Genomic DNA, 9,610 nt, shown 5'->3' with positions numbered 1-9,610 from the left:
CCCAGGTGTCCCCCCTTGGCATGGGCAGGTGAAACACCCTGAGGGTGACGCTTTGGTGCCATCACCTGCTGCGCTGGGCTGGCTGTGGAGCCTGTGCTGGGATGGGTATCACTGGCCAAGGGTCTCTGTACAAATCACAAACAGGACAGGACTGCTGGGAACGTGCCTTGAGCTGTTTGATTTTCCAGCATCACTCTCATTCCATGGTTATGACAATGGGAAGATGCCAGCAGCTCACATCCCAGCCAGCAGACCAAGAACTTAATGTTACAACTCATTTTATAAGTTTTTTGACCAATCACACAAAGCAAAAGCACATTGACAGTAGTTCCATCCAACCACTATAAGCACAGGTACCTTTGGTTAAACAATGCTTGCTTATTTCAAATACAATCCGAGCTCCATTATTAAGCTTCAAACTTCCTAATATCTCACTAGATAAACTTTTCTGTAGCTTAGGGAGTTATTCTAGACAAACATTAATACTCAGATCATTGTTCTATTTGTCCTTGCTTTTCTACTTGTTAAATAATTTTTCTGCCGACAAATCCATGTACAAATCAAGGACAGGACAGGACTGCAGGGGAAGGTGTATTGAGGTGCTTTATTTTCCAGCATCACTCCCATTCCATGGTTATGACAGCGGGAAGATGCCAGCAGCTCACATCTCAGCCAGCAGACCAAGATTTTAATGTTACAACTCACTTTATAAGTTTTTTGACCAATCACACAAAGCAAAAGCACATTGACAGTAGTTCCATCCAACCACTATAAGCACAGGTACCTTTGGTTAAACAATGCTTGCTTATTTCAAATACAATCCGAGCTCCATTATTAAGCTTCAAACTTCCTAATATCTCACTAGATAAACTTTTCTGTAGCTTAGGGAGTTATTCTAGACAAACATTAATACTCAGATCATTGTTCTATTTGTCCTTGCTTTTCTACTTGTTAAATAATTTTTCTGCCGACAAATCCATGTACAAATCAAGGACAGGACAGGACTGCAGGGGAAGGTGTATTGAGGTGCTTTATTTTCCAGCATCACTCCCATTCCATGGTTATGACAGCGGGAAGATGCCAGCAGCTCACATCTCAGCCAGCAGACCAAGATTTTAATGTTACAACTCACTTTATAAGTTTTTTGACCAATCACACAAAGCAAAAGCACATTGACAGTATTTATATCTGTATAGTATATATTCTATATTGACAGTAGTTCCATCCAATCACTATAAGCACAGGTACCTTTGGTTAAACAATGCTTGCTTATTTCAAATACAATCCCTGCTTGTGAGCCTTAAAACACAGTGCACAGAGCTCCATTATTAAGCTTAGAACTGCCTAATATCTCACTAGATAAACTTTCTGTAGCTTAGGGAGTTATTCTAGACATGCATTAATACACAGACCATTGTTCTATTTGTCCTTGCTTTTCTACTTTTTAAATAATTTTTCTGCTGACCAATCTCATGGCTGCTGCTTAGCTCTGCTCACAGTTCTGCTGTCTCTGAGGCCTTTTGCAGCTTTCCCAAAACCCTCTGATTTATGGATTCCCACAATGGGAGGCTGAGGAAGATGAGGCAGAGGGGGCTCTGGTGGTGTCCCCACAGCTGGTGTGGCCAGGAGCAGTGGCAGCACAGTGACTCCAGCGTGTGATGGGTTTATCTCGTGCCCTGTACCAGCCACATGCCAGGGAGGCAGCGAGTTCTCAGCTATAAAAAGCTTTTGTTTTATCCATAGCTCTCACCCCTCACTCTGTGTGACCAAGCAGAGCCCGTGTGCCCTCAGATGTGTCTGGGATCAGCTCAGGCATCTGTTTCCTCTCTCCAAACACATCCCTGGGCACCAGGAACTCCATGTGCTGCCCAGCCAGGAGATGTTTGCTCCCTGCTCTCCCCAGGCAGGGATCTCCCCTAATTAATTCCAATTCTCTGTGTGTAAAACTTATTTTTAAATACCCATTGTTCATCCTCCAGCAACAGCCAAAGGAGCTGCTCTGATCCGTGGCGTAAACAGATTTTCCCAGAGTTTTCTAAACAACCCTTGACCCCTTGGCTTCCTGTGGCCTTTTGCCAGGCTGGCTCTGCCTCCCCCAGGTAGAGCCAGGCCAGAGGTCCTGGCAGGGATGGGAGAGGGGAGAGGATCCTTCTCCTGGATGGGAGAGGGGAGAGAATGCTTCTCCTGGATGGGAAAGGGGAGAGGATCCTTCTCCTGGATGGGAAAGGGGAGAGGATCCTTCTCCTGGATGGGAAAGGGGAGAGGATCCTTCTCCTGGATGGGAAAGGGGAGAGGATTCTTCTTCTGGATGGGAAAGGGGAGAGGATCCTTCTCCTGGATGGGAAAGGGGAGAGGATTCTTCTTCTGGATGGGAAAGGGGAGAGGATCCTTCTCCTGGATGGGAGAGGGAAGAAAGAGAATCCTTCTCCTGGTGTCTCCATTCCTTGGAGCAAAGCTCTGGAGCAGCAGGGATGGGGGTGAGGGCTGGGTGAGCTCTGTGCTTCAGCTTTTCCAGCTGGAAAAGTGGGACAAAGATCCAGAACCACGTTAATTCCCCAGGGCTGAGGAAACCCTGAGAATGTCCCTTCCCCTCCCCAGCCCTGCCTGATCCTCTGAGATGCAGAGAGAAGCGTCAGAATGAGGGGCTGGATGTCTGTCTGTCTGTCCTGGGCTGGGAAAGGGAAGAGGATGCTTCTCCTGGTGTCTCCATTCCTTGAATCAAAGCTCTGGAGCAGCAGGGATGGGGGTGAGAGCTGGTGAGACCCAGCACCTTTGTGCTTCAGCTTTTCCAGCTGGAAAAGTGGGACAAAGATCCAGAACCAAAGCCTGGGAATGCAGGGGGAGGAAGGTGCAATGCCAGAGGGGCTGTGTGCAGGAAAACAGGCTGGAAAATCAGGCTGGAAAATCCCTGGGGATGGGTCTGGCAGCTCCTTGGGGGTCTGGGGGCCAGCACAGAGCCTGGGACAGCTGGGGATGCCAGGGAAGGGGAGGCAGGGATGGAAAAGGAGGCGAGGATGGGAAGCCAGCAGCCCCTTTGGTGACTCCTCAGAGCCCTCATCACCCAAGGACATTCAAAAAAGGGACATTCAAAGCAGGACAGGCGCTCCTGCTTTGCTCTCAGACCCAAAAATGTGAGTGTGACCCGGAGCTGCATGTGCAGGGATGACACACGACAGCGTCTCTGCCCCTGTGTGTGTGCCAGGGGCACAAATTCAGCAATTCCCAGCTCATTCCCAGGCAGCAGAGAGCTGGGAGCTGAGTGAGATTGAATCAACCCTTTGGCTGAAGGCTCTGAAAATCCAAAACAGCCTTGTAAAGATGAAGCTTGTAAAAGCAGGGCTCTGCTTTCGTAGCTCATGAATGGGAAGGAATGCCAGCCAGATCGTTTTTACACATGTTTTTTCCGTCTTTGTCAACATTCCCCCATTTGGCTGGAACTTCAAACCGCCCCGTTTGGAGACTGCCTGTCTTAGAAGTTGCAGGATTTGGATAAATAAATAACTGATAGGGAATGATCCACTCTGGAGCCTGCCCAGGGGCCCTGGGAACTGGGATGGGGCTGTGGAGCCTCCCTGAGCTTTGGTGGCTCTCCAAAGTAGGACAGGAAATGTGGATGGAGGGTGGATGTGGGTGGGGGTCTCCAAACACCACCACACCCCCCAAATTCAGGAAGGGGAGCAGGGAAGGTCTCCTCCATCCACTGGGCAGGAGGCTCAGGCAATAACTATGGAGGTGAAGTGGTGGCTGTGGCCCTGGTTGTCACCTGGGTGTCACTGGCTGTCACCTTGCCAGCCCTGTGCTGATGTCGGGGTGTCACTGTCCCCACCAGGGGCAGTGTGTCCTGCCCGGAGAGAGTCTGAGCACGGCGAGGGGGGCACGGAGACGGCAGCACAGGGGGCTGAGGGCTCAGGGAGGGGATGGAGGGCACAGAGAGGGGATGGAGGGCACAGGAAGGGGATGGAGGGCACAGAGAGGGGATGGAGGACACAGGAAGGGGATGGAGGGCACAGAGAGGGGATGGAGGGCACAGAGAGGGGATGGAGAGTAGGGAGAAGGGCGGGAGAGCACAGCGAGGTGTGCACGGAGAGGGGCACGGTGAGGGCAGCACAGAAGGCTGAGGGTTTGGGGAGGGGATGGAGAGCACGGCAGAGTGCAGAACAGGGACAGAGGTGTGGGAATGGGGACTCAAAGAGGAGCTGGAGGGCACAGGGACGGGCTGGAGGGCACAGGGAGGGGATGGAGGGCACAGGGACGGGCTGGAGGGCACAGGGAGGGGATGGAGGGCACAGAGAGGGGATGGAGGGCACAGGGAGGAGATGGAGAGCACGGAGAAGGGTGGGAGAGCATGGCCAGGGGGGCACGGAGAGGGGCACGGTGAGGGCAGTACAGAGGGCTGAGGGCACAGGGAGGAGATGGTGCGCACGGCAGGGTGCAGAACGGGGATAGACGTGTGGGAACGGGGACTCAGAGAGGGGCTGGAGGGCACAGAGAGGGGATGGAGAGCACGGACAAGAGCGGGAGAGCACGGCCAGCGGCTGAAGCGTCCGGCGGGGATGCCGGGGGAGCGGGGCGGGCCGGGGGGAGGAGGTGCCGCTCGCTGTCCGCTGCCCTTCCCTCGCCCTCCGGAGCAGCCCGGGGCCGCCCCGCTCCTTTAAAGGCTCCTCCTCCGGCTCGGAGGGGACCCGGCCCCGCCGGTCCGGCCCGAGGGCTGCGCCGGGAGCGCGGCGGGGAGCGCACGGCGGGGCCGGTGCCCCCAGCCCAGCCCGGCCGACATGAGCCCCCTCCCCACGGGCAACGGCAGCGCCTGGGGGGGCTCCGGGAACTGCAGCGGGGCTGCGCTGGGCCGGCAGTGGGTGCTGGGCACCGCCATCACCCTCACCGTGCTGGTCACCGTGGCCGGGAACCTGCTGGTGATCGTGGCCATCGCCAAAACGCCGCGGCTGCAGAGCATGACCAACGTGTTCATCACCTCGCTGGCGTGCGCCGACCTCATCATGGGCCTGCTGGTGGTGCCGCCGGGGGCCACCATGCTGCTGAGCGGCCACTGGCCCTACGGCACCACGGCGTGCGAGCTGTGGACCTCGCTGGACGTGCTGTGCGTGACGGCCAGCATCGAGACGCTGTGCGCCATCGCCGTGGATCGCTACCTGGCCGTCACCGCCCCGCTGCAGTACGAGGCGCTGGTGACCAAGGGCCGCGCCCGGGCCGTGGTGTGCTTGGTGTGGGCCATCTCTGCCTTCATCTCCTTCCTCCCCATCATGAACCACTGGTGGAGGGACGGAGGGGACGAGCGGGCGGCGCGCTGCTACGAGGACCCGCGGTGCTGCGACTTTGTCACCAACGTCACCTACGCCATCGTGTCGTCCACCATCTCCTTCTACGTGCCGCTGCTCGTCATGGTCTTCGTGTACGCGCGGGTTTTCGCCGTGGCCTCGCGGCACGTCCGGCTCATCGGCAAGGACAAGGTGAGGTTCGTGCGGGAGCCGCCGAGCCCCACGGGCCGGAGCAGCCGGCGCAGGAGGCCCTCACGCCTGTTGGCCATCAAGGAGCACAAGGCTCTCAAGACCTTGGGCATCATCATGGGCGTCTTCACGCTCTGCTGGCTGCCCTTCTTCGTGGCCAACATCATCAAGGTCTTCTGCCGCTCGCTGGTGCCGGATCAGCTCTTCCTCTTCCTCAACTGGCTGGGCTACATCAACTCGGCCTTCAACCCCATCATCTACTGCCGCAGCCCCGACTTCAGGAGCGCCTTCCGCAAGCTGCTGTGCTGCCCCCGCCGCGCTGACCGCCGGCTCCACGCCGTCTCACGGGACCTGCAGCGCTGCCCCTCTGCCTTCAGCCCTCGGGGGGGACCCGCAGGGGACAGCAAGGCGGCCCTCAGGGAGGATGGCGAGGGCAGAACGGAGGAGGCTCCTCTGCCCCACCGGCAGCACCCCCCGGGCGAGTCCCGGCTGCAGGGAGCGCAGAGCTCGCTGTGTTCCCAGCTGCATGAGTAGGTATTTGCTCGGGAGGGGCTTGGGGGGTTCGGTGCAGCCCTTTGGGGTCGGTGCTGGGGGAGCAGGCAGACCCCGGGGTACACAGGAGAGGCTCTGGGGTGTGGGACTGGGCACCATTGCCCTGCTCCCTGATGTTCCCCTAAAACCCCAAAAACTCTGGCCCCTCCCATGGACTGCAGAAATAGGGTCCCAACCAGTCCCACTCCAGCCCTTTGGGGTGTGACTGGGGGGGTGTCAGTGCATGGGAGAGGCTCTGGGATGTGGTAATGGGCACCATTGCCCTGCTCCCTGATGTTCCCCTAAAACTCTGGCCCCTCCGCTGGGCTGCAAAATTGGGGTCCCAACCAGTTCCACTCCAGCCCTTTGGGGGTCGGTGCTGGGGGAGCAGGCAGACCCTGGGGTACGTGGGAAAGGCTCTGGGATGTGGGACTGGGCATCATTGCCCTGCTCCCTGTTGTTCCCCTTGAACTCTGGCCCCTCTGCTGGGCTGCAAAATTGGGGTCCCAACCAGTCCCCCTCCAGCCCGCCAGGACCTGCTCTGCTGTTCTGGCTAAAGGAAACACGGGTGGTGAACGGCGAAGCAAACCAGCTGAGTGTCCCCAAACCCGGCATTTTCCCCTTTTCCCGATCCCACTTTTTGCTGCTAAAGAAGGAAAACTCAGTGACCCCCTCGGCAGCGAGGCGCTCCGGCTGCCCTGACCACTCTGGGTTCTGCAGGTTGCTTTGCCCTCCAGCGGTGTAAATCTGGGAAGGGAATTCATTTCATCCTGCTGTGTTCCATGACGGGAAATGTGCTCCCGGAGCCGGCAGCCCGCTCAGAGCAGGGGGCAGGGGCTGGCAGGGGCTGGCAGGGATGGCAGGGGCTACTGGGGACTGGCAGGGGCTGGCAAGGGTTGGCAGGAGTGATGGGGACACCCATGCTGTGGTTCTGCCCTGCCAGCACCCCGACACGGATTTCCACCTCCAATTTCAGGGTGGGGTTTTTCCACGCTGAGTTTTTTTATTAGTATGACAAAATTGGAGTTCTGCTGGTTACTGTGGATTGTAACCGCGTTTCTCCTGAGGGCAGGAGAGGTTTCCTGACAGAAACGTGCGGGTAGAGGTGCTGGAGGTGTTCCCTGGGCAGGATTCACCCATGCTGGGCACACGGGGCGCTGGATGGTGGGAGGGTCTGGGCTCTCACCCCTGCGCTCCCCCATTTCAGGTTTGCTGGCGGAGAGACGCCCTCGGGTCCATCCGACTGACTCGGAGCAGCCGAGAGCCGGGAGGAGAGCGCTTTCCCCGGCCGGGTCATCATCATCATCATCATCATCATCATCATCGCCCCGGCCTCTCCTCTGCCCGCCTTGGCCGCCCTCCCCGGGGAGCAGAGCCAGCCCCGGGCTGCTGCCCGGCTCCGGGCATGTGAGTCCGGATCAGCCTGGCCAGAGCCGCTTTAACCCTCCCTGTGCTGGTGCCTGGCGCTCCCAAATCCCTTCTGTGCCCGCCGGGGTGGTGGCCGCGGGTCCCTGTCCCCAGCCGAGCCTGCTGGGTGGGCATTGTGTCACCCCCCACCCTCTCCTTGCAGGGCCGGGGTGGCAGAAGCAGCGCCAGGGGTGACGGTGCTGGCAGGACCCGGAGAGGAGGAGGAGGAGGAGGAGGAGGAGGAGGATCTCCCTGGGACAGCACCAGCTCCTTCGTGCCGTCGGTGCTGGAGACCTGGAGCTGGGGAGAAGCTCTGGAGCTGCTCAAAAAGGGGCAGCACAGCCTCAGGGATGTGTGGACAGGACAAACTCCCATTTGGGTGCTCCTGGCACGGCTGGCAGACGGATGTGGAGACTGCCAGCTCTGCGTTCTTGAAGGACAAAGGACGCTCTTGTCCCAGGCTTGGCCAGTTTCGGACAGTGTGCCGAGAAGGACAGAGGAGCCTCCTGCAGGCTCAAGCCCTTCCCAGGATTTCCATCCCTGCCCAGGGCTGAGTGCAATCCCTTCAGCAAAGGGAAAGCTCAGGGGAATGCGCGGAGCACTTCCAAACGCAGGAACCGGGATGGTGTCGGCTCTCTCGGCAGTTTCCCCCTCTCGTTTGGGACAGACTGGGGTACAGGAGGTGGATTCTCATTCTCATCTCACACCGTGCAGACGTGCCCTGCCCCGCAGCACCTCTGGGCAAAGCTGCTGTCACAGGATGTTCAGTGACTGCACAGTTTGTGTCCCCTCTACAAGTGTGAAATAAACCTCTGGATCTCTGTGGTGCCTCCACATCTGTCCTGAGCAGCGGGTGCTGCTCCATGTGCAGTTCCCTGCTCCAGGTGCGGTTCCAGGTGCTGTTCTCTGCTCCAGGTGTTGTTCCCATGTGCAGTTCCCTGCTCCATGTGCTGTTCCAGGTGCTGTTCTCTGCTCCAGGTGTTGTTCCCATGTGCAGTTCCCTGCTCCATGTGCTGTTCCAGGTGCTGTTCTCTGCTCCAGGTGTTGTTCCCATGTGCAGTTCCCTGCTCCATGTGCTGTTCCAGGTGCTGTTCTCTGCTCCAGGTGTTGTTCCCATGTGCTGTTCCCTGTTCCATGTGCTGTTCCAGGTGCTGTTCTCTGCTCCAGGTGTTGTTCCCATGTGCAGTTCCCTGCTCCATGTGCTGTTCCAGGTGCTGTTCTCTGCTCCAGGTGTTGTTCCCATGTGCTGTTCTCTGCTCCAGGTGTTGTTCCCATGTGCAGTTCCCTGCTCCATGTGCTGTTCCCAGAGGTTTGGGGGCTCCATCCCCTCCCGGGGCCGTGGCTGGCGGGGAGAAGCCGGGCTGGAGCTGCCGAGCTGCCCGGTGCCACCTCCTGTGCCAGGGAAATGCCAGCGCCTGCACAGGGACCCGACCTGGGATGCTGCGGGGTGTCCCTGAAGGGACCTGTACACACCTGTACACACCTTTACACACTCACCTGTACACACCTGTACACACTCACCTGTATGCACCTGTACACATACACCTGTACACACTTTTACACACTCATCTGTACACACCTGCACACATACACCTGTACATACCTGTACACACTCACCTGTACACACCTGCACACATACACCTGTACACACCTGCACACACCCATGCATGGACACCTGTATGCACCCACCTATATATACCTGTACTCACCTGTACACATTCATCTGGACTCACCTGTACACACTCTCCTGTACACACCTGTACTCATCTGTACTCACCTGTACACACCTGTACACATACACCTGTACACACACCTGTACTCAGCTGTACACACCCATGCATGGACACCTGTATGCACTCACCTGTATACACCTGTACTCACCTGTACACATTCATCTGCACTCTCCTGTACACCTGCATAGACACCTGTACACACCCGTACTCATCTGTACACACCTGTACACACCCATGGATAGACACCTGTATAACCTGTACTCACCTGTACACACCTGTACACACTCACCTGTACATATCTTTACACACCTGCACACACCTGTACGCATCTGTACACACTTGTACCCACCTGTACTCACCTGCACACACCTGTACACACCTGTACCCACCGGTATCCACCTGTACACGCCTGTACACACCTGAACACACCTGAACACACCTGCACACACCTGTACACACCTGCGTACACACCTGCAC

At 57.4% G+C, this 9,610-nt stretch overlaps 1 protein-coding gene across 2 annotated transcripts; it reads left to right on the top strand.

Annotated features, from left to right (window-relative positions):
* The first annotated feature begins 4,754 nt into the window (after nucleotides 1–4,754).
* Nucleotides 4,755–8,204, top strand: ADRB3 (adrenoceptor beta 3). Of its 2 annotated transcripts, XR_009275714.1 has the most exons (3): nucleotides 4,755–5,992; nucleotides 7,201–7,400; nucleotides 7,564–7,767. XR_009275714.1 is itself a non-coding variant. In XM_058820278.1 (2 exons), exons 1-2 carry the CDS (start codon nucleotides 4,773–4,775, stop codon nucleotides 7,952–7,954), a joined length of 1,611 nt encoding a protein of 536 aa, XP_058676261.1. In that variant the 5' UTR covers nucleotides 4,755–4,772; the 3' UTR covers nucleotides 7,955–8,204. The 2 variants fall into 2 exon arrangements, 1 of the variants encoding a protein (XP_058676261.1); XM_058820278.1 differs by lacking the exon at nucleotides 7,201–7,400 and having other exon boundaries at nucleotides 7,564–8,204.
* The last annotated feature ends 1,406 nt before the right edge of the window (nucleotides 8,205–9,610 follow it).

This window comes from Ammospiza caudacuta, chromosome 26 (assembly GCF_027887145.1).
Source record: "Ammospiza caudacuta isolate bAmmCau1 chromosome 26, bAmmCau1.pri, whole genome shotgun sequence".
NCBI lineage: Eukaryota > Metazoa > Chordata > Aves > Passeriformes > Passerellidae > Ammospiza > Ammospiza caudacuta.
Note: the sequence above shows the minus strand (reverse complement) of the source record. Positions and strands in the feature narration are given on the sequence as shown.